At 38.9% G+C, this 25,900-nt stretch overlaps 1 protein-coding gene across 1 annotated transcript in view; it reads right to left on the bottom strand.

Moving 5' to 3' along the window:
* Positions 1-25,900, bottom strand: part of NELL1 (neural EGFL like 1) — a gene marked incomplete at its 5' end in the record, with an annotated part of 282,538 nt that overhangs the window by 102,960 nt on the left and 153,678 nt on the right. The window contains one exon of the mRNA XM_083862654.1: positions 10,063-10,185. Within this exon, the coding sequence (XP_083718780.1) occupies positions 10,063-10,185 (123 nt within the window). The remainder of the gene's footprint in view (positions 1-10,062; positions 10,186-25,900) is intronic.

The raw sequence follows: 25,900 nt of genomic DNA, 5'->3' as shown, positions 1-25,900 counted from the left end.
GTGAGCCATACCTACATGCAGGGCAATCCAAGCTTTATTACTATAAAAATACCATTTTCAGTAATCTAGTCAAGTAAACAGTTTGGAGTAAGTTTTTTCCTCTGATAGATATCTACCAGAAGCTGCACTGTATAAAAAAAAATCCACATATTTTTCAATGTAAGTAACCGGTAGTATTTTTTTTTTTTTTTAATTGGGGCAGGACCCCCACTTTGACACAAGAGATTTGAAGAATATGTCTTTTGTCATGTCTGTGAAAAAGCTCAGTTTGTAAGTTTTTAATCACACACTGTTAATCTTACAGCATTCATCACGTTTCACAATGGTGCTTGAGCCAGGAGAGGACAAGTAAAGAGAAGCAAGAGCCAACTGGGGAACAGAGGGAATGGGAAGACAAGGAGTTCTACATGAGCAGCAGAAAGGAAAGTGAACACTTTCCTTTCTCACCCAAGAATCTGGGACTGAGCCCCTTTTCCCCCCCATCCTCCTCCAATGTCAGAGCCACAGAGTAATACTGTACTGCTCAAGTCATGGAAAAATGTAAGAGCCACAGACCTGAACACAATTGCTCCAACAACTGAATGACTGCACTACACCAGAGAGCGCCTGCAAGGGCAGGCAAAGTGCATCTTCACTCCATTGCAAGCATTTGATAAAAACAGTTTCTGCTGGTTTCTAAAGGACCTGGTAACATCTTAAATTCAGTACAAGCACTGGGACAGTAACTAACAGAAATGGGGTCAGACAAGGAACAATAAAAATAATAAACACAGAACATGTATTTTCAGGAGTTCATCTCCTTTGCTGATTTAGGTGCCTGTACTGTGCACTGAATAAGGCAGAGGGACCAAAAACCACCAAAAACATGTGATTTTATTAGCATGGGCTGTATGCATGTACTGAACACTGAATAGGTAACCTAAATTTTACATATTCACAGCGGCTTGATTTTTGGAGTCTTTCTGTTTGATTTTTTAGGTATTTTTTTAAATGGTTTTGATAGTTTCTGTGGAGAAATCACAGCCCAGTGGTTTAGGAACAGACTTATCAGACTGGGAACAGAGTCCTGGATCATGGATGTTGCATCTGACAAATCACTTCATCGTTTTACTTTGATGAATTGTAGTGGGGGAAATTACTCGGAAGAGGAGGCTGAAAAGAATTTTCTGGATGGTGTCTATTCAACTGCTATGGCAAAGAATAGCCCCCCAAAAAACTTCTGTACAAGTAAAACGCACATAAATATTATCATCACCCAAAAGAGATTGCTCTAATAATAATTCCATCTAGAAGAACATAAAAATCAATCAGGTTATTCCAGAGGGTCTATTAGCTCAGCATCCTCTCTCCAACTACAGCCCTAAACAAACATCAAAGGAGAAAAACAGGGCAAAGATCTGGTGAGTAAAGATTACCCATCACCCTTCTCAAGCAAAACAAGTTGCCCTCCCTGTTTGGGCTGCTCTTCATACACACAGCAGTTTTTCTGTCCGCCATCCTCACCACCCTGTGACCAAGGACTCTCCAGAATAATTATGTGCTAATTGTGTGAAAAGCTACTTTCTTTGGCATTGGGGTGCCAGCACAGTGTTATCAAAAACCTGTTGCCAAAACCAACAACTGCAAGGCCCTTATTTTACATCTGAGTAAGACATTTATATTCCGTTTTCAAAATTGTTCGGTTACGTTCTACAGGGAGCAGAAACAGTTCCATGTTATTTGGCATCTCCTTGGCTTTTAATGTGCTTATTCCATAAAGATGAGTCCTGAAATGGTTGCACACTGTAACTGATGCCACAAGGGAGGAAACTCTGCACTGCCATTGCCACTGTGCTCTAACTGCTGCTCTGAGCTGAGCCCATGCTGCAATCCACTTCGTACAATGATATCTTTCAAGATGCTCTTAATGAACTGACTTTTCTCAGCCACTATAAAAAAAAAAAAAAAAAAAAGTGCTTTGTTCCAAATAACTGCATGTCAAGCTGCCAGGCTGGGAGAGGCACAGATATAAACAGACATTGTTTCACTCATAAGGATTACAAGTTTAGGACAGTGCTGGCCAAACCACTGTCCATGGTGACTATTGCTCTCCTGCCAAAAAAGCAGCAGAGCACAGAGAATGAGTTCTTCCAACAAAGGATGTGTTTGAGGGTTAATGGTTGATGATTTTAGATTTCAATACTACAGGAAGAAAAAGAAAAGTGTTAGCTTGTATAACACAAATGAACCATTCCAGTAGCATCAGAAAGCTGCATCTTGACTTCAGGAGGCTCCAAATTTGGCTCCCCAATGTCGTGGTGACAGTGACCTGGGAGGAGATGTATCTGCTGCAAACAGCAGTTATTGACTAAGATGATCTCAGAGTGTAGAAAATGAGTACAATGCATGGAGCAGAAATTAATTATAAAGTAACACCTTCACATTTTTGCTTTTATTAACTCTGCTCTGAAAAGAGAGAACAATGCATACTGAAACAGCCTCATGCTTCTACCAGTTTTAGTGGCCAGGAGATGTGGGAAACATCTCTGTTAACTTGTCATCACCTGGCAATCCTTTTGTGCATGCTGCACAGGACCATGACCCCAGAGTGAAGAGGTGACCTGAAAAGCAATGAATGCAAACCAAGGCAACAGGAGACAATAAGCAACTGAGTCAGCAAGAGACTCTCCACTTCAGGATGTGAACCCAGGAACCCTCATGAGTAGGTCTGCTGAGCCCTTTGCACTTATTCACACAGGCAGAAAAACCTGTCAGATTAAGTTTCAAAATATTTCACACAACTACAGCTTTTCCTTCCTTTTATAAAGATACAGCAGTTGTCTGGACTGGACCACTTCCCCAGCAGACAAAAATAACTGCTACAGTCCTTTTAAATTAGTTATGAATCTACAGCAGTGAGAAAACCTGTGACAGCAAAGAGATCAGGATCTGGATTCTGACAAGTTACACGAATCATGGGTGTTAAATGAGCTATTTCCACAAGTGATGCGCACTCTAAACCACCTTGAACAATCTCGCAGGCAGGACAGGCACCAGGCAGCACTGTGCCCTGGGAGAGGCTGGAGAGAAAACAGAACCAAGGGTTCATGGCTTGAGATCAGGGCTGAGAGAGACATCACTCCCTGAACACATTCCTGGGCAAAACATCCTGCCAACTGAATTTATCACTAACAAAATCAAAGGGTAATGAGAAATAAAATAAATCTTAATCAGTCTCTCCCCCATCCCTTGCTCCTACCCAGGCTTTATCTCCTCCTCCCCAGCAGCAGAAACAGATGGGGAGCAGCTCCTCTACTTCCAAGGCCTGATCACACAAACACAACACATTCAAAAATAATTACATCTGAATTTCAACACCTCACACAACCAAATCCACGCAATGAAACCAGGAATGACACTAGAACTGAAGGAATTTAAAAAGCACGTGGCAAATTTACAAAGGGAGTTTATATAACTCAAAATCCAAATATAAACATAGCAATTAAAATGACCACATTTGATAAACATCTAATCATGAACAAAAATACAAAGATTCTTATATAAAAATTTCAAATTTTCGTTTTTGTAAGTACAGTGGATTTAGGACTACAGAAAATCTAGTGCTTCAGTAATACTGCATTGAGTCTGTGCCCAGCCATACAAATTTTAAAATAAAATAAAAAAAAATTGTAGGAATTGTAATTGCACTGCTGTACAAATATATGCTGGATTAAAATTGTTAAATTAATTATATGTAGAAGGCCTCACCCGAAAAGTGTGACTATCCCAGTGTCTTACACCTGCCATGGTGTGCCCTGTGACACCAAAATGCACTTGCCTGCTTTTGCAGTGATTTATTCACTGTACATTAGCTATTTTATATATATATATATATATATACACACACACACACAAAGCTCAAGACTGTGAAGAATGAACGTAACCTCAGCATGAGTCAAGACTCACTTATTCTTTCATGAGACTGGTGAATATTACACCAGAACAGCAATTAAAGCCATAATAAGGCATAGCAACCATTCAAAACTCTCGTAGCCACAAAAAGTTCCAAGGCTGGGTGAAAGTCTTGTTTGTTTCTTCCCATCCTGGCCTACATTTTATTCATAACTCACTCCAATGCTTCACAAAGGCTTTCAACTCCACTTCCAACAGACACACATGCATGCAAAAAACATAAAGCTAAGTGGCAGTTAGTTACCTTAGAGTGAACAGATATACTTTAATATCAAGGTATCAGCACGTCTGACTGTCTCCCATTGCTGACACTTAAAGTTAATCTACCTTGGCTTTGCTGATGTCAGTGTAAAAGGGGCACAGAAAAGCAGACTTCTCAGTACAGAAATAACCAAAGAGAATGATTTTTTTTCTCCTTTAGCTCTTACTAAAAATACTCTTGAGTATTTTCCATATCAGGAGAAATTCTATAACACAAAAATTGTTTTATCTTTACTCATCTGTTTACTACACCATCACTATACAGCCTATACATTGGAAGATACACAACTTCTTTCATGGAAGCATGTTTCAGATTATTAAATATATTTCAGGCTGAGAATCATAAAAAATACCTGTTTTGAAACAAAGAAAACAGCTCTCAGAGTGCCTTTGGATAAAGCAACATGTCCATCCAATTATAATTTGTGATTAAAACAGTGTAAAAGAGGCCAACTTACTGACTGACATAAAAAAAAGGAGAAATTTTTAAGCCTGAGATGTACTCTTGTCAGGAAACATTCTAGGTGTATTATAAAGACTTCCTGTGATTATCTCCACTATCATATAAAAAAAAATAAGTTCAAAAATCCAGTTGCTTTACATAGGGTGCAAATAATTTATTCCTGAAGTGACCAGTAAAGTCCACCAGTAACAAGTCCAGTCCAAAACACACATCCCAAAGCAAAAATACATAAGGACCCACAGTGCAATTAAGAAATCAAACTTCCAGGTTACACTAGAAATAGAAATAATAGAACTTAGAAATAACAGCTCTAGTCTTTACGACTCCACCCTCTATTGAGTTGTAATCCCTTAAGTGTCTCCTGTGTAATGCTGCAGAAAAATGTAACAGGGGAAAAAAGAATCGTAGTCTATGCCCTGGCAGAAATAAACCATTATACAGCCTAAATATTAATCAGGATAAACACTGTTTTGATTTTTATTTCACAATACCTGATGTTTTTCTGCCCAGCAATCAGTCACATCACAGACATTTCCTTTACGGCATGTGATTGTAACTAAATCCACCTCATTTAATCAGTCCAATAAATCTACATCTCGGTAGAAACCACTAAATGAGATGTTAATGGCACACTAAATATACCTGTTAGACAGATTGCTCATGTAAAATATGAAAGTACAGTGAACAGTATTTGCACTTGATTAAGTGCTTGACTCCTGTTTGTTCTCCCACAACAAAGCTACACGAGAAAGATCAGCAAACACACCTCTCGTCCATGGTCCAGGAGAATTGCTCCTGTTTAGCATCTGAATATGTTCAAGGCCACTTCTATCTTTCTGGTAATGTCTAAGGATGTCTGTGGGCAGTATTTATGCCTTAAAACAAACATGTGCAGCAAAATACCAAGAGTTAGGACAAGGCTTGTATGCTACATCTAAATCTCCTTGTGCAAAAGAAAACAACTAATTGCAACAAAACCTGGATGGAAACCTGCACACTGTCCCTGATAAAATATGACGGGTGGGGGCTTCTTGAAGGCATTTAATCCCAAATGCTACCAAGTGTTTTAAGAACCCTTATGATGTTTCCTTGGTTTTTTTCACGTGGCTTCAGCCTGTGGCACAAGGCACAAGCTCTACAATAATCTCAGCTAAGGTGCAGGACTGCACATCCCACAGCAAGTGCTCACAGAGGAGACTGTGGGGTACCAAGTCTTTTATGTTTTAAGCAAATGGCACATAATACTTCAGCGTGTCACTCCCACAGCATGTGGTGCAAGGCTGCCAAGCAGACCTGGAATCAGAGCTTACCAAGACAAAAAAGCAGAGAAAGACATTTTTCCCCTGATATTTTTTCCAGCCTCTCAGATTCAAGCCCTGTCGAGATTACACACAGAAACACTGCAGCATACCACATACCCAGAGCCTCTGAGGGCTAAAAATGGTATTTATATCTGTATTTGCTACCTCTGGTTCTTCAGTTGAGGCTATGACAGAGAGTTCTACTCATTTTATAGATGACACTGTTTTCTGTTCACACACACAACCCTGTCTATGGGTGATGGGTTACTCATGAACCTGCTTGTCCTAGGAACCTGAAACTGTTCTAGGAGCCTGAAACTTCTTTCCTCTAAGTGCTGCCACTAAACACTGATTTCCCACGAGGTCCATGCTGACAGGCACACCCCAAAGTCCCATGCTGTACCCAGCAGCCGCCACATGCCCACCACAGCATTTTTTAACTGGAGCACTCAGTTGCCAAACCAATTTTTATCACCTTTCCCCTCCACTTGAAGTGAAGCCTTAATGCTGCACTATTGCATCCAATCCTGAGTCTTAGTGCAATTGCTCCAATTGTCCTTATTCTACCCTCACCCATGAATTCTATAATTCTTTTAAGTAAAAGGGCATGACATGTCTTCTACTACCCATCTATAACATTTTCTATGTCCCAAATCACTCTTACTTCTTTTTTATTTTCTTCTGTAAGTTTCCTTTATAGAAAAGAGCAATTTAACAAATCTGTAGATTCAGAATCTCTCTCCATTCAAGTAGTTATACCTCTGCCCTCTGCTTTTGATGCTGTCATTTCTTCCACAATGGATCTCTCTGGCTTACTTACCATTTTCTGAAGAAATCCTTAATATAGAATCTACCTGATGCTGGGGCCATTGTTCTGTCCAGTTTACTGATGGCACAGTGTTGTCCTGCCTTATCATTTCAGCTCACCTCAGCTTCATTCTGCTCTCATCTGTTACCCAAATTTCAGTGTCTGTCTGAGATGCTAAAGTTTGCTTCTTACAGTGAAATTGAGAGTAACCACAGGAAATCTTATTTGTCTCTAGTTTATTGTCTCACTGTCTATCTATACATAACAATGTGTTTGCAAAGTTGTTATTGCATTCATCTCCACTTCTCTTTCCATTTTTTTCGTGTCACTTAAACTGTGGCAGTATCTCTTTTAATGCTGAAGCACCTTCAAACCTTGGTCTGTGCCTTTTCTGCACCACCCTCCTCCGTGATCATTTCCACGTATTTGACAAAATTCTTCTATTACATAGCCCACTGTACTACATTAATGTAATTCCTTATGCACAAGATCTCTTGTTAGTCAAGATGTGTGACAGCCTGATTATACAGGTGGTTGTTTTTTGTTTTTTGTTTTTTTAAAGTATTCTATTTCCTCTTCAATATTTGGAGGTTGTTTGGTTATTTTTCATAAATCCCCAGCAATCACTATAGTCACATCCATATTATTTCTGTTCCTTTTTATTTCTCCGTGCTTTTCACAGAAATTGCAAACAACACAAATTCCTGCCAGAGTAATTGAGTTGTATTTGCCAGTAGTCCACAATGCAATTTATTTCAACTACATATGTTTTCTTTCCTAAAACAAAAATAACAGTATCCTGGGTTTTTTATAAAGACTATCAATGTGTTATTCACTAAAGCCAAAGAGGATCATTACCCTGATTTTACTTTTTATAACACTGCTAAAATAGACTGTCGAAATGGAATGCAGAATCATGCACAAAGCCAGTCCTTCTCCCTCATCATAAAATCATCATTTTTCTGTTTATTGTTTTGCTGAACAATATTAATAAGATTTCCTAGTGAACCACAGAGATGTATTATTTCAGCAGTAGCTGGAACCACTGTTTTTGTGTGTGTACACATCCATAACATGTAAACATTTATAAAGCCCTTGCAGATGTCTCAAGGAGAACAGAAACATCTATCTTATCTTCAGATGGTATTACAGCAAACATATCACCTTGACTTTTATCTCTGTTTGTCCAATCTGTATTGGCTGAAGATAAAGCCCTAAAATACTCCAAGCCAGCAGCAGTTTATAGTTGTCCTGACATGCTCACACCTCTTTCCTTGTGCAAGGAAAGGTTCTGGCAGGTAAATGAGGACATCACTGCTGAACTTGGTAAAAAAAGGGGCAGCAGTGGTGATTCTGCTATCCTGGGCAAAATGGGAACATTTCTCCCATTAGCATCCAAACTTGTGAAGAACCTCATGCAGCCACAGAACCACAGGCTCAGAAAACCAAACCAGTACTTTACCTTGCGTGTTTTGTAATTTACTAAAATGCAGATTATTCCAACAGTAGCTCGTTAGCAGTAATGACTATTCCATGCAGTGCTGGATTATTCCTGTCCTTAGTGACTTCAATAATTATTAGACTGCAAACCCCCTTCTAGTTGCCTTTCCAATTTATGCTTCCTAGTCAGAACATAACACATTTCCCTGTATTTCCATTCATACCTATCTCAAAAAGACAACTATAACTAGACCTGCATGTGCAATTCAAGGCATACTGAAATTATATCTATACAATATCCCATATTTCCATATATGAAAATATATATTGTCGTAGCTCAGGTAGTTTCAATAGAACTTTGAGAGTAAGAACATTATCTCATTTCTCTAGTGCCATTTCATTAGTACAACATTACTAGATTAATAAATATGCAGTAGGAGTTTCACTTTGAGTTTTTGGCACATTAAAGGTATGCAAATGAAGAAAACCAGTGTGAAAACATAGACTTTATTAACTAATCCAAATATCCCAGTTTCAAAGAAATATAATTAATATAATTAATGTAATAATAACAATAATAAAAAGAAAATATTACAGTCAGGCTGTTCAGTACTCAAGACTCCTCTGAAACTCAAGTTGTGTGTGCTGCAATTCATATTTACTGCAATCAAAGACCAAAAATACCCTGCAGTGAGTTTCTCCCTGGCATCACCTGCTGATCTGCAATGCACACAGGCCAAGGTTTAACTTGCCAACTCTTCCAGGACGTTTTTTCTACTCTTTAGTCAATCCTCAACAAGCCATTTTAGTTTTAAGTGCAGGGATGCTCTGGCACTGGTGGAAAGTACCCAGGTGAAAGCCACATCCAAACCAGTCTGATGGCTGCTAATTCAGCAGCTGACAGGACGAGCTTGGTGACTTCAGGGCCTTCAGCTTGGAACAGGAATGACATCAAAGCTCATTGTCCTTCAAGGAATTGTTTGGCCAACTTACAAGAGTCTGAAAAATTAATATTCAGCCTGCTGTGCCCCAAATTGTACGGAATGTTTTATCCAGAACAGTCCTCGGTTTCAATCACTATTTCAATTTCTATTTCTATTGTAAGTCTGTTTAGGAAGTATGAAAACCCAGAAAAGACAAAAAATAGCTTTTTATGAGACAAACATAATTCATAAATGCATGAGTTACAACTCAGTAGTATTTAAAGACTGAGCCCTCACTAATCCAACCCTCCTTTGTCCTTATATATATGCTTCTCTTTCTCTACCAAAAGAAAAACATAAAACTAACCCTAAATAAATGACATGCCATAAATGAACACTTCACAGAAAGCATGGCTGACTATCATTATTTCTTGTTTACAAAACTGAGAAATCTTCAAAACACCCATTTAAAGATTTATATGTTTAAAAAAGTCATGATTCTGATGCAAGCAGTCAAAAAACAACCACATGATGCTGGCATAAAATACAATTAATCTAATTTAAAATGCATCTCATTAAAAGTTAAAAGCCAAAGGTGACAGCACATACCATCCACATTTTATAAAACATGAACACCACTGAAGAGCTGAATTACACCAGCTCAAATGACAGCATTCATTGCAGCAAATATAAAGTTCTTCTCTCCTCGCACTCCAAAAACATTTCCTTCCTCCCAAGGAATCACGCACAAATCAATTCCCATCGTGTCTTTTTGCCAGAATGGATGTCTTAAAGCAAACCATTGCAAAATCCAGCCCTGATAGGTTACCTGGATGCAGCTGGAATGCATTTATTAATATTAAAGTATCAATAAATCCTGAGGAATTCCTGGTGTCCCCACAATAGCAGACTCACCTCGGCAGATGGTCCCGTTGCCCACGTAGCCAGGCTTGCAGGTGCAGCTGTGTCCCCTGATGGTGTTAGTGCAGATTGCGTTCTCATCACAGTTGTGCTGCCCACTGCCACACTCATCGTGCTCTAAAGGTGGGGAGGGGAAAAAGGAGAAAAAGAATAAATTAATTTACATGGTGTGGTGAGATTTTCGGTGACCTGATGTGGGATTTGGAAACCAAGTGGGAGAAGCAGTGTTGGTGGCTTGGCATGGGAGTCAGCTTATGGGCTTGCTTCAGTGCACAAACCCAATATGGGCATGGCAACAGAAGATTATTTAGGTTTAAAAACACACACACCAAAAAAAAAAAAAAAAAAAAAAAAAAAAAAAGTGAGGAGGCAAAGTATGGCTGTGACAAAAAGCTGTGAAGAAGATCATCAGGGAAAAATATCTGCTGTGGAGATTAACCTTTACATCACTGTCCATCACCAGCAGTAATGATCATAAATACAGGCTAGGGAAGACCAGAGGGGCTCTACCAGCCCGCCCTCTAACTCCACAGCTCAGTTGTCACAGCTGCTTGCTCTAACTCATGTTGAACTGACTCCTTCTCTAATAGCACACAGGAACATTTCAGGTTTTTAGAGCACCAATCATACCCTCGAGCCTCAAAGAGGCTCACAGACAAACAGGCCACATTCTGCTTTCATCCAGCAACTCCAGCTGCTGCCCTGAGCTAAATTTGCCACAGCTCCTGCACTTCACTCCTCTGCCACCCTTTTGTTCTTGTAGAGCACCAGTTACAGGTCATGAGCTACCCTGACCCCAGAGCTTTCCTCTTCTTCCTGCCATTACAAGGAGCTTCCCTCACACAAGACTGCACAAAGAAAGCCTGAATACTTCTCATATTGTAGCTTCGTACAAATTTCTTATATTGTACCTGTATCTTTGGCACAGGTACCTTTGCAGTTTCCTTTAGTAGAATGAAAAGGATGCAACGAATTTTCTTAAAACCACACAGCAATTCTTGTCCTTAGTGACTTCTATAATTATTAGACTGCAAACCCCCTTCTATAATCTCCAGTTGTCTTTCCAATTTATGCTTCGTAGTCAGAATATAAGAACGTATTTCCCTGTATTTCCATGCGTTTCTATCTCAAAAATGCAACTATAACTAGACCTGCATGTGCAATTCAAGGCATGCTAAAATAGTATCTATTCAATACCCAATATTTCCATATATGAAACTATATATTGTAGTAGCTCAGGTAGTTTCAATAGAACTTTGAGAGAGAAAACATTATGAACATATAATTGATATACATGTTATAATATCAAAACCATTATCAACATTATGCAACAGATAACTGACATAATAAAAAATCAGAATCTGGAGCCCTTCTTTGTAGCCTTCATTTATGCAACTGCAATCATCAGGCTGATATCAGGCTGAGAGGTAAAAGCTAGGCTTGCCTGGAATTAGGATTTGCTTAAGCTTTTTACCAGTGCTTCAGGTTGTTCAAAGGACTAAGTTCAACCTTTTATAGATCACAGAGAGGCAGTGCCTCTAAAACACAAGCAAAACACCAGTTTTTGCAGACTAAACTAAGCCCTTTGGAAGAGTTTCTCCACTGAGAACAGCAGCATCCCAGACCTTGACAGGCTGCAATTAACCTCTGCAATGTTCTCACTCTGCCACAGCACAGAGCAACAGCCAATTTCAAGAGAATTCAAGACACATGTAAGATTTGAATGGTGAATTCTAAGGAATCCACTAAAGCAGATACTTCTGGAGCACTGTTGATAACTATTTGCAGAACATACATTCAACATGTTTTCCATTTTTCAAATACATCTGACAGCAAAATGATATGGATTGCAACTATTTTCTCTTAAATAGCATCAAAGCAATGTATCAGCCTCTCACACTCTGCTTTTAGCAAGAAACACACACACACTCTCATATGTGCCTGGCTTCAGCTGATAAACCCAGGCTGGAATTTATACTTGTTAGTTCATGTTGGTCCCTAGCTCTGCTTCCTATTTCACTTCAGCTTCTTGCCAATTTTCAGAGGTCTTGCATATTCAGAATTCCAGGGTTCCTGAAGGGCTGCCTGTTCCCTCCTTCATCTTTAAGGGAGCTGTACCACAGGCTGATTCTTTCCTGCTGTAGTCTCACAGTGCTCAGGCTGCTGGGTCAGACACAAAAAGTCTCAAGCTATTCTCCAAGGAGGCATTTTACAGCAGCTGAAGCTGAATTATGCTTTCTTTTAAAAGAGACACCCTCTCCATAATCTCTCCCTCCTCTTCCTACTTTTAATTGTCATTGGCTTTCCTGTGTTAGTATTCAATCTCTAATGAGAATGCCTTTGTGACAGGCCCGTGTGTGTACACAAGAACATTCCTGCTCAAACAGCTTCCAAAATTGGTCTATTACCTTCTCAGCACTTCAAGTATAAATAAAGATTTCCCAGTGGTACCAGACGTGTTGTGCCAAAATACACAGGAGAGGATAAGTCTGCTGTGCTGTTCTAGGACTCTGACAATGTAAATCACTGTTTAGCATTTCTGCACATGTACAGATACTGGAAACACCAAAAAGATTTAGCACACAGCAGCTACCCCACAGTAATACTCTGTAAACAGAGGCCAGTTTTTTTTCTAAGTTAATATAATTTAAAGAATCAGCAACAAATCTGAACATGGGAAGCTGCCCATCATGAGACATCCTAATGCTGCTAAGAACAAGGAGGACTAAGGGAACCTCATCTGCATGAGGAATCCCAGGATTTCTTAGCAGCAATATGGCTGCAATGATGGGAACTTTAAATGAAGCTCTCCCTGGTGTAGGGATGTCTGTAGCTGATGTTGCTACAGGCCTAATAAGAATGAGAAAGCATTGATTTCCTGCCAAGGTACAAAACTCTTTTCATCCAGATGAAAAATCCTCCAGAATCTCTCAGTAGCTGAGTTTTCCTGGGTTTTCTGTGCCCTCACAGGAGCTCATCCTTTGGAACACTTGTGTGTTCACAATGGGAAGGCAGCATGGAGAGTGGGCTCTTGCTCTGTTTAAACTCCAAGGAGACTGTGACTAATTTGCAAACAACCAACGTTGCTTTCATACACACACTGCTTTCCAAAAGTCCCCATTCAAGCACATCAGACAGAGCCTGCTCTTGCTTTAGTGTTATGGTAAATACTGACTAGACAGCACATGAAATTGGCACAGAAGGACCCTGCACAGCAAGTGAGAGAAGTCACAAACAGCATCATTCCAAAGCACCAAAGAGGGCAGGGCCAAGGCAAAAAGCCCAAAGTTGTCTTATTTTGATTATTTTCCTTGCAGCTGGGAATGAGAAGCACAAGAAAGGGACTCTAGCAAACAAAAACAAAAGTAACTTTTAGGTTTTTTATACACACTTAGATGTACATGTAAACAAATGGGCTGCCATGCTCAGGAATGAAACTGTCATCATTAAATCTGACTGAAGTCATCCATCTCTCTGACTTCTATTTGCTATGTAATATACACAAAATGAGCTCATGATCACAGATGAAAAGATGAAAAGAACAGGCTTACTGAGAAGGACAGAATCCCTTGACCCAGCTCTCATTCACCTGGATTATTAATGTTTATTTCAAGAGCAGCAACCACTGCTGATGAACAGTTGCAACAGCAGCAGTGTCTTTTCTTACAGGCAAGTTAATTTGTTCATGAAATCTCTGAGAACTGCTTTCAACATCACCATTTCTTTCACTCAGGATTGTTGTTGCATCTATTTCATGCTTTATGGTAATGCCACAAGATCAGTTTGTTTATTGAGCTTTTTTTTTTTTTTCTCACCTCTATAAAACAAGGATATAACAAGACTCTGCTTTTTCCCTAGCATTTATCATTCTTCTGAAATCCTCAAACGCTGAAGGTTTTACAGAAAATTAAAGGATATCAATCTTTTATTTAAAAAAAAAAAAAAAAAAAAAAGAAGGAAGAATCAAATGTCCACTGCTCATTTCCTTTCTTCTTTATTTATTCTTCCTGTAAGCAGAGATGAGGGATGGAAGGATACATCATCTCTGATGCTTCAGCTCTTCTGGCCCTATTTCCTATCCATCAAGCTACTGCTAAGGCCAGCAAAACACACAATTTAAACTTCATGTTTTCTTTCTGGACAAAAACTATCAAGAATTTTCAAAAGCTTTCATGAACTTTCCCAAAACATTAGAGAAGATCTTCTGTGAATTTTCTGGGTTCACACCTAGGTCAGGCCACCTTGTGAAGGGACAACTATGAAGTTCATTCTTCCTCCAGCCTTCACCTGAGGATGGCCATCTGCCTCCAAAAGCATTTGTAAGAAATTAATTGTCCTTTTACAAGAACACACCTCCATCACCCGTGTTGTATGATCCTATAGATTAACCTTTACATCACTGGAAAGGGAGGGAGTAACCCTAGGAGACAGTTCTCTCCCTCACGGCAATAAAATGTGTTTCCCCCATGAGGCTTTGTGGTTAATATGTTAATCAGTCATACCCCATTGGTTCTTTCCCTACTTCCTCCTTTTTACTCTACCGATTGGTCTGTTTTCCATCCTTCCCTTGATTGGTTCATTTCTCCTTTTTACCCCACCTGACTGGTCCATTTTCCATCCTTCCCCTGATCGGTTCATTTCTCCTTTTTACTCTACCTGATTGATCCATTTTCCATCCTTCCCCTGACTGGTTCATTTCTCAAAACAAAACCAAACCCATCTATTTAAGGCTAAGGAAATTAACCCAGACCAGGCTGTAGCAGCTCCTGCACACCTCAAATGAGTTATCACCATTCTAGCTGCTGATGGCTAATCACTTCAGTCTGAAGTATAAATTGAAACATTCAAACAAGAACAAAAAAAGTCAGCAACGTTCATGCACTCAGATTTCTGTCAAATCCCTTTTACCACAACTCTTCCAGACTAATCTCTGTGCAGGGATCACAAAAATACTTTTTTCTTTTTTTTTTTTTTTTTTTTTTTTTTTTTTTTTTTTTTTTTTTGTGGTACTTAAAAAATACCTTCTGTTTTGGGCTAAACTGAATTAGAAGAATGCAGAAGGAAAAGCACTGGGAGCAGCAGGAAAGGTGCCAGACAAAGATTTTGCCTGCCTGAGGTAAAACATTCTGCATAAAGCCACCCACATGACACTGCAAAACTGTTCGTAAATAAAAAAAAACCACACAAAAAAAATTTCAGAACACATGCAAAGTACAAAAAGGATTTGTCATGTATTTATGAAAGCAAATGCACACGTATCTAAACATATATATAAACAATTACAGGAAAATGCAAAATTTTCTCCCTTCATACATACATGAAATGTGATGTTTGTGAAAGGTTCTAGGCAGCTCTGACAATTAACATCAGAAGCATCAGTCAAAAAATAAAACAGTTCTATACTTTTGCCATTTTGGGTATTGCAAATACCTGCATTCTTACAAAAGAGATCTTTTCAATAAAATCATTTCCTATTCGTTATCTAAGAGGAATATGGCCTTTGCTTATATTCTGTTTGCATGTTTTTTTAAAATGCATTTTCTAGAAGTACCACAGAATTCATAGGATGCCTCTACTTTCCCATGTTGAAAGACACGACACTATTGACATTTACTAGATTTGTATGGGCTACAAAAGCAGGATGTAGGCATCTTTAGCTTTCTCTCACTCTTTTATTTTTTTTTCTCTCTGTGCATGCTTGGAATAACTCTAGAATTTGTATTGTTCATGCTTTATCTAAAATACTTAAATGAAAATTAGAACCCTACATTGAAAATATACAGCAAAAAACACATACTGAGAAGCTAAGAACCTTTTGGTCAAGAGTCATAAAATCAGCACAGTTTTCCCTTGTGCAAAAGCACATAAAGGATTTCAAACCTATAATTTCTAAAAGGTAGAAATTAAGACAGGATTTATTTTTAAGCAAGAGTGCCAAAATCTTCATCTTCATGTTCTTTAAATAAAGATGCTTCTTCAAAAAAAGACAGACACTGGGATGGAATTACAGGAGACGTCCCATTGTAGGGTCTTTCACTATAGCTACTTTCACCTCTTATTACAAGAAAAAGCCCCAATTTAAACTTGCTTACAAGATGGAAACAATTTTCTTATTGTAAGGCTTCTGTTCCATTACTTCCTCAAAGCCTTCGTACTACAATAATAAAACATTCATCTTTGGAATACACTGTGCAAAGACTCTGACTACCCACTTATTCATATTTTCATAGCATTGAAAAGAAATCTAAGTTGTTCTCTAAATTGTTGAGATAACAGCCAGCTGCTGTGGGGTGCAGAACCACAAATGCAGCAAACATTTCTACAGACCAAGAGACTTGGAGAGACAACTCCCAGAACAGTAAGGTCATGAGATGCCACGATTTTTTATTAATAAAGATACCATTTGTATAGAGTACATGGCCTAATGTAAAATTAATTATCTGGCAGCCATTAAGCAATGGTCTTTGAAAACTCACAAAGGAGAAAGCCATCTCTCCAAATACTTCTAAAAAGCCACAACCTTTTTGTTGCATGTTTATCAGGATTTGGATTTCTAGGTAATAACTAAGGTTTAAAAAATGATCCATTAAAAAATTTGAATTTAGGCAGAATGGTGGACTTAGTGGAATCAGGATTTCAGCTCACAAGAAGATGTGATGAAACAAAAGGGATGGCTTTTAAACAGATTGAATAAAAGGAAGCTTTATTCTGAACACACAGGAAGACTCTCCCACAGAAAAGCAGGGCAATTAGAAAGAAGATGCATATCAAACAAGAAATTACATTGGAGATAGATGGTAAGCTGGTGAATGGTGAAAAAACCCCAACCAAAATCGAATGTGTTTTTCTACTCCTGAGAATCAATGAAACAAAGTTAATTTTATCTATACCCACTCCCAACTTCAGCCTGCCAGCTCACCCTGCCCATTTCCACAAGGGAACAGGAAGAAGGAGCAGGGTGCAGAACAGAAAAGCCCCACTCTTTCCTTTTGCAGCTCTCTCCTTATGAGCACTTAAACATACAAAACCCTGGCAGAAGTATCCCATTTGCCATTCTTTTCATAAGAAACTGAAATGCCTTTGTAATTTATGACACAACAAACATCTTCTGGTGTTAAACATGAAATTATTTAGACTACATTCTAGGAGAGCAGACACATGCTACTCTTGGGTAATTAGGAAGAAATAGTGGGCTTTAATTTGAATATAAAATTCCAAACGTGCCTGCAGTTGCCTCTTGGAATCAAACTCCTTCTACAACCTGCAGGAGAGTTCTGCTCCACCACGTCCCCTCTTGCACTGGAGCTCTCCCAGTGATGCCCTCAGCTTGTGAGATGGGCAGACCAGAGGCACACACAGGATTTGAGATGCCAGAACATCATGAATTTATACAATAGCATAATAACATTTATCATCTTGTTCTCAATGCCTTTCCCAAAGGACCTCACTGTTCTGCTTAGCTTTGACCACAGCTGAGCAGCGAGCTGACATTTTCAGTATCTCTCCTCTGAATGGTAATGGCTAATTTAGACCATTTGTATATGTACATATCTTTTTTTTTTCTCCCCCCAAGGGGAAGGTACTTTATACCCTGATCCTCTGTTCTGCCTCACTACTTTATAAAAACGGCTGCCAATAGTGCCCATTTGAATTTCCATGAGATGAGTTCACTGAGCAGTGAAGAAATTCTGAATTGTTGTAGTAAAAAAGTTTATTTTTGACTAAATCAAAATGAATAATAGGTAGCCTTGCTGATAGTAACATTGCATTTGTTTTCTGCAAGAGAAGGAAAGAGAAATTGATCTCTTGCTAGCACACTATAAAATATTTGCACATATACCTTAAATGCCCATATAACGTTTTGTAAGGAAGTGGGAAGAGAGACATTTGGTTTTTACTGTTTTCTGAATACAATCATAAAAAAGAAAACAAGAAGTCAAAGTAAGAAGTGGAAAAGCTGAAGAAGTGAAACCTTGAAAAACTGTGGTTTAGATTCAGACACATTTTACCCCGATCAGAAGCTCACCAAGATTAAAGAAAAACACTATTGAACAAACTAGATCAAATGTCTGAAAATTCAAGAATCACTGGAAGTGGATGTGGTGGTTTTATCTTTATACTTAAATATTATTTCCCTAGTCTTTTGAAATGCATTTAGATTGAGTGGACATGTCAAATTAGTAAATAATATTAAAATTATCAAAGCCAGCTAAGAGATTATTAATTTGAAGAGTCACAGTATAATGAGTAGTCTTTTACATTGAAATTTTATATATATATATATATTATATAATATATAATTTTATATTTTTATTTATAATTTTATAATTCACATTTTACATATATATATATATAGTCAAACATTAGTAATATTGATATACAAAGAAATTTCCAAACAGATCCTTATCAGGGGCTGATAATAGAATGACAATCTACATGACATACCCAACTGGATACTCTGCTGTAGTTTTGTAGACTTATTTTTGAAAGCCAGATTATTCATTTAATTAGCAGTGCATATCTTTAATTCTCAAACTTGCCAGCAAACCTTGAGCAAAATTGTGGACACACTGAATTCAATTCAGACAGGATCTACACAAAACATTCTTTACAAGAGTTTGAAGACCTGTATATTGCACACTTAGAGATACAAACAGAAAACTCCCTAAAGAAGAAACCACATTTCACTTTTTAATGGCAAACTCCTACCAGATGACTATTCAGAACTAAAATTTAACAAGGGTTGCACACTGACTACCTTACAGCCCCTGAGTAATCCCTAAATTAAATGGTAATAAAGTGCATGGGAGCTTAATTTCTGCTTAGAAATAACCACTCAAATTCTGGCACAAGGTGAAGGAAGTATACCACCTATCGCTCCAGTATAAACCCATTTTTAAGACTAAGAGGTATCAATTATTAAGACAAAGCCTCAGAGTAGCAGGAAACGATTCAAAAAATCAACAAAAATGTACTACTGTACACATGGGAAATGTGTTGAAAAGCAAACAGATATATCCTCATCTGCAAGAGCAAAACCATCTTAAAACTGCTTCTCCTTACCAGATTTATATACAGAACAACCAGCACTGTTACTTCTAGGGATATGCAGTAACCTAGTCTGTCACTTCTGCATTTCTTGCTTTCAAGTGTTTGAGTCTTAGCAGCCTGATTCTCAGGCTGCTGCATGTAAACAATGTGTATTCTTAGAACTTATCTGTATGTTTTGCATTCTTGTTCTCTAAGAGAGAACTTGACTGATGGTCATATTGACCAATGGAGTCAGGAGGTTGTAACCTCTTTAGGGCAATCTTGGCCCTCTGTACAAAATGTATATAAGCCTTTGGAGTCAGATAATAAAGAGCCTTCCATGTTTCACCAAGCTGCTGCTGCCTGCTGTCCTCTGTGAAGCTCCGCTCCCACGTCACAACGTGTTGCCCCTCTAAAGGCAGGGGTAACACTAGTCTGCCTGTCAGTCTCTTATTCACTTAATTATTGACTTAAGGAATCCCAAAGAAGTTCCAGCTTTCACAGAAGACACGGTGTGACCTCGAGGTGCAATGCTCAGAGCACAGGTCCACGTGCTGGGATTCTGTTCTGAGCTCTCCCTCACATACAGGACTTCACAAAAGTCACCCTGCCTGAATTACGAAGTAGAACAGTGGGTTTTAATTGGAACATGCTAAGCAGTATTATCATCTTGATTATTACTATGGGATGTTAGACTTCTAGTACAATCCCTTGCTTTTCCATAAACTAGTTAAGCATCAAAGCACTGGGCTTCTATGAGGCTCCTTGATTGCATATATTGATTTGTGTATTTACAAACCACTAGTTATTCCAAACATCTCTCCGTAGTTATTGCTTTTCTTGACATAGCTACAAAGTAGGTAATTTCATACAGGAAGCAAATAAAGCCTTGAATTCCATGTGATGTACCATGCTGAAATAAAGCAGCACTCCAGTTCCAACTAGATTGCAGCATGGCATTAATATTGATATTGACAAGAACAACACACCAGCTCTGTGAAGTTCTCCATTTCTCTAAATCATATGACATTCACCCAGGAAAATAAAGAAATCACACATGATGACAGCATCTGAAGTACCTGAGACTTTGCCTAGCAAGTGCCACTGCCTAATTTACAGTTTTCAGGAGAGATGCTTGTCAAGCATTAAATCTTAAGATACAGTTCTATTTTGCTTCTTTGCTGTAAAAAGCTGAATATGGTCCAAGCACCTGCACTGGGTCAGGAAAAAAAGCCCTCAAGCAATATGTTTCATTTTATTTATACAGCAATATAACAGGGCAGGCTGCTTTTTATCCATAAAATTGTGAAAGCTGCATACTTCCATCTAAGTTGATATCAGAATCTCATCTTTCAGGTGTTTTCAGTTCAACAATACCTGAAAGCTTTATTCTGCAGAAATCTTAAAATCAGTAATTCAAGAAGTATGTAATAGACCTTTGGATGCAATTTTTAGCCCACATTTCATCATGGCTTCATGAACTTATATTGGTGGAAGAAGTTCTGTAGAGCTTCACTTTCCAGCACTCGACGATGCATTAAGAAAAAGAATTCCAAAAAAGCAACACCCCATTTCCAACCAGCACAAAATTCTCTTAGTGCTACTGCAACACAGTGAGGTGGAATTGTTTCTATGTGAATTTGCAGGTGTGATGTGTCAATCTGCTGATACAAGAAACCACATGTAGGGTTCTGTAGAACAGTTGAAGCATAACAAAGACAGGACATGTATTAATTCTCTGCACCCACCAGAGATGCAAAGAAAGGCTTTAGGAGTGCTGGAGTGTGTGTAACAGGTGATATGAAAGTCAAAAAGATTTAGCATACTTCTGATTTTCTGGTTACAAAATTAGACATAATTGAGCCATTAGCTTTACCTTTATGTTATATGTACTATTTTTGAAACAAGCAAATGCTGCTTTAAGGATAAATTCCAGGGCATTTTAAGCTTTTAACAGAGCAAAGATGGAATCTTGCTTCTTACTTAAAGTAAACAGGAAATGTCAAATCATACAATCATTTAAGCTGGAAAAGACCTCTAAAATCACTGAGTCCATCCATCAACCCAGCACTGCCAAACCCACCACTAAACCATATCCCCAGGAGCATCTCCACATCTTTTAAATAACTCCAGGAGGGTGACTCAACTACTTCCCTGGGTAAACATCATCATATTGCAAAAAAATACATGGATCTGGCAAAACAAAAAAAACCAAAAAAGAACAACACCCTGGTTGTAACTACCACAAGAAAGTCAGTGAGTGCTGACTGATGTTCTCAAAAATGGATGTTGAGAAAATCAATTTTAGGTATTTAGGCATCTAAATTACTATGTGGTTTCTTCCCTCAGAGTGCTGAAAATCTAACTTCTCCCAATGGATTTAATTAGGATAATTGGGTTCTCAGCACCTTAAAAAATTTAAAACAAAAATCAAAACAAGTAAGGCTAGTTCTTTATGTGACTCCTGTGTAACAGTCTTCAGTTAACTCCTTTAGCCTCACAAAAATACTATGGAACTTTAACATGGAATGAAGGGATCAAATTACTTTACCCCTCAAGATGTGCAAATTCAGCATCATACCTATAGTCTCAACTCACAGAATCAATTTTTGTTTGAAAGCAGAAACAGAAACTAGCGCATCATCATTTCATAGAGCATCTATATATTTTCCCTGGAGATATTCCACCACAATAGTGGTCACAACAGCCCATGCTTGTCTTATGAGATCTGACAAGATCACAACCTGAGCTCCTTTGGCTGCAACTACACCCCCTTAACATCAGCAAAACAATGCACAGTGTGAAGATCCCACTGCTAAGACAAAAGATGGATCAAACAGAATTTATACACCATACAGACATTGTACAGGCTTTCACAACTGACTTAGCAAAGGATAATGGCAGTACAACAAAAAACAAACAAAAAAAAGGAATTCAACTATAGGATTTTACAAGAGAACAGATGATGAGGCAAGAAAGGTGTATTTCCCCCAAGAAATTCAGAACATCATTTTGGGGATAAAGAGGCAGTAAACTGAAGTACCTAAAACCATCAAACACACCCGAAAGCACTGCAGAAATATGCTGGAGATTCAGAGCAGGAGCCCCAGGGGCATGAAGTCTCATTCACTCCTAGGCTCCCTTCTCTGTGTGACTGACTTAGAGAGCGTGACCCAAAATCTCTCTGCTGGGATAGGACAGGTGAGAAACTGGGGCTAAGTGGTCACAAATCACAAAGGAAGCATTAAGCTTCAGGAGGAGGGTTAGAATGTTTCTCCAGAAAAAGTCAAACAAGAGAAAATGTGAGAAATGAGAACCCAGTAAGGGTGAACTTGGAGAGAACAATTTCCATGTTCACAAAGAACAACCTCCACAAAACACATTGTACCTGTGCACACTACATGGTCATGGACTGCTTGAAATTTAATTCCAGCATATGTTTTAGCAAAGAAAAGCAGCATTACATAGAGCATTCCAGCTCAGAAAAGGCAGTAATAATTTTGTTAACTAAACTGAGCACTGGTCTTCCTGTAGAACATGCTCAAAGGAGACAGCACAACCCTAGGGGTGAGAACATCTGGCACAACCTGAATTCTACCCCTCTCTCTCATTAACTGACTATATGACAGAGGTACTTTTGTGAAGAAATGGTCAGAAAGGTGGTGTGTCAGTGGAAAGCTCATCTAATATAATGGAATGGTTTGCCAAGAGACAAGAATGGGAATGAGATTGGATTTGGAATATTTGAAACATTTGAAACCAAAGATTGGAATCTGACATTTTTTACTGTTGGGTGACAGGTAAGCATTATGACCTGCTGGAGCACCACTGACATTTCAGGGCTAGCTTGCATGTACAAGCACTGTAAAATAATTAAGAGACAATTTGAAAAGGGGTTGCTGATAAACACAAACAAGGAACAGCTGAAACAAATCAGATAAAAGGCCATTAGGAAAATGACAGATGTAAACTTACTGGCACAGGTTAAGCATCAAACAGACAATCACTGGAAAATTATTAGGAGGAAGGTGTCAGGAGGTATGCCCAGACATTACCCTTCACAGAATTTCAAGGAATGAAAAGATCAAACTAATTAAACACAGAATCACAGAACATGCTGTGTCAGAAGCAATCCACAAGGATCATCAAAGTCCAACTCCTGGCCCTGCTCAGGATATTCCCAAGAGTCACACCAGGTGCTTGAGAGCACTGTCCAAATCCTTCCTGACTTCTGCCAGGCACTGCCCTGGGGAGCCTGTTCCAGTGCCCAACTACCCTTCTGTGTGAAGAACATTTCCATGATATCCAACCTGAACCTCCCCTGGGACAACTTCAGGTCCTGGCATTTGTCACCACAGAGAAATACGAAGGCATACTTTACCCATCAAATAACATTCCTGCTCTAAATACTGTCCCTGATCCCTGCAAAGGCACTTTGTGCCTTCACTTACTGTTTCCTAGAAGAACACCCCAATTCAGACAATAAAAGGCAAGGTTCCTGGTCCCCTGCCTTCTCCTGTCCCACAGTTAGGAAAGGGAAGGAAGGAAAGTGATGGAAGTATAGCTTGCACATAATTTTGATGAAGACTGTAATTTCAGCCCTTTTAATATCTTCCATTTAGGGGCTCAAACCCAATTACAATCATTAACCATTGGTGCCTCATCTGTCACTTCTCTGACACATGACAAATGTCTGTGAGTAACAGCAAATACTGTCACAGTAAAAAAGGAACTTGTCTTTCCATCAGAGCCCTGAGCTACGCTGCACAAGTGCTGGAATCAGCACTAAATTAGCATTAGAGTAATTGAGGAACTTTTCCCATAGAGGACCACAGAGCTTTTAGTTGGAACTGTTCCTGAGAAAACCTGAACACAGACAGAGCCTGCAGCACCACAGTGATAAATTCCCTGGAGGAAATTTCCTGCCACGAGCTCCCATGCATACAGATGGGATGGATGTCAGCTAGGAGCCCTCCCTCTAATCTCCATCTTGCAGCAACAGAAGCAGGATCCTCATGCATAACAGTCACAAGCACTCCAATGCCACAGAAAGAGAGCATTCAATTAATATGTTAAAAATTAATAGCAATTTGAATAGTTAAATATTAATAGTTTAATTTGGAAGGAGAAAAAAAGGATTTCTTCTGATACTAACGTGACCCTGCATCCTAGGTGACAGCATGAAAGAGATGCCAAGTGAATAAAATTAGAGTAACAAAACAATTGCCTGGAACCACAAATTGAATTTCAATGGGATACCTCACGCTGCTGCAACCCAAGGAAGTCATCTTGTGAGGCACACCTCGCTGGAGTCACATGCAGTTCAGAAAATTCAAAGGACAGAAACACATTTCAAATATTAATTAAGAGGCAAGGCAAGGTCAACCGGGAATAATCTTAGAGCTGAAAAATTACACATATGCAGCATTGTTTCTTCTAACTCTCCTGTAATAAGAAGAAATTTTTTTTTTTTTTCAGCCAGAAAAAGCTTTTCGAATTGACAGGGCATGCTAAAAAGTATTCACACTGGGAAAGATGAACGACATGTCACCAAGTCTTGTCACCAGTGACCAACACTGGCAAAACTGCTGTATTCTTCCAAGAGCTTCTGGAAAACAGCCACACAGAACAGAAAAAACCCCTTCAGTGCAGTTAACCTTGTGAGAGGCCTGAATTGTTCCTACCCCTATTCATAACTGAAAACAGGAATTCCAGCAAGGATTGCAGGGGCCTTCAGGAAGAGCCCAGCCCAGCCCAGCTCAGCACATCCCTGATGGAGGAATGAATACAAGGGGAAAATAAGCTTGGGGAGATCCCTCCTCTCCTTGTCACCAAAAACTCTGAATAACTAACTATGGCATAATACAGAGAAAATGTGTCTCACAAGTGGAGTGTGTTTAACATGGACAGAGGTCACCTTGAGACTAGCCTGTAGTGAATAAACAAGGCATTTCCTAGACTTGAGAGGTTCTCTAAAACTTCCAAAGCCCCTTTGGGAAAGTGGCAACATTTGGACTGGGTGAACCAATCACTAGTTTCAGACCCAATGTAATTTCCATCTTCTGTTTCTAACATAAAGAACTGTGACAGTCTTAGCTCATGATCCTACTTTTCATTCATTTTCTGGACAACTGATGAGGAAGGTTCATATATTAGGCTTATTGCCCTTGAAATACTTCCTGGACATTATTACAGCCTGTGACATTGTGTTGGAAGGTTTTCACAACCCTTTGAAAAAGAAACACTTATTACTCTGAGATGCTCACTGAGTGCCATTTCACCTGAGATGGCACAATGTAGGTTGCAGTACAACAAGAAGAATTATTAATGGGGGTTTTATATTTTATTTTATATCAAGAGATGGTAATCAAATACAGCAGGGTTATTACCTCACCTTGGACAGACCTTTCTCATTTTCTTTGTAGGCTGGAACAGCTCATCACATCTTAGCCCAGGTGCTGGTGTGTCTTGGGTTTTGTAACGAAAAAAAAGTTTATTCTATTCCATCTGTTGAAACCCAGTTGGGGAGATTTTTCTTTATCTGTTGTAACTCCAGAAGGGAGGGGGTAACTGCCTTCTCTGATAACAAGCCAGCTGTTGAAAACCAGGTGGGGCATTGTTTCATATCTCTGTTCACCCTCCCATTACCTCCATGGGGATATCTTCTGTTAATGGACCATTAAAACTCACCAAGGACATGACACATTACATCATCCCAGTGTTCTTTATCTCCTCCATGGGGATATCTTCTGTTAACGGACCATTAAAGCTCACTAATGACATGACACATTACATCATCCCA

This window comes from Zosterops lateralis (assembly GCF_965231275.1).
Source record: "Zosterops lateralis genome assembly, chromosome: 6".
Lineage (NCBI taxonomy): Eukaryota > Metazoa > Chordata > Aves > Passeriformes > Zosteropidae > Zosterops > Zosterops lateralis.
This window is presented reverse-complemented; position numbering and strand designations above follow the sequence as displayed.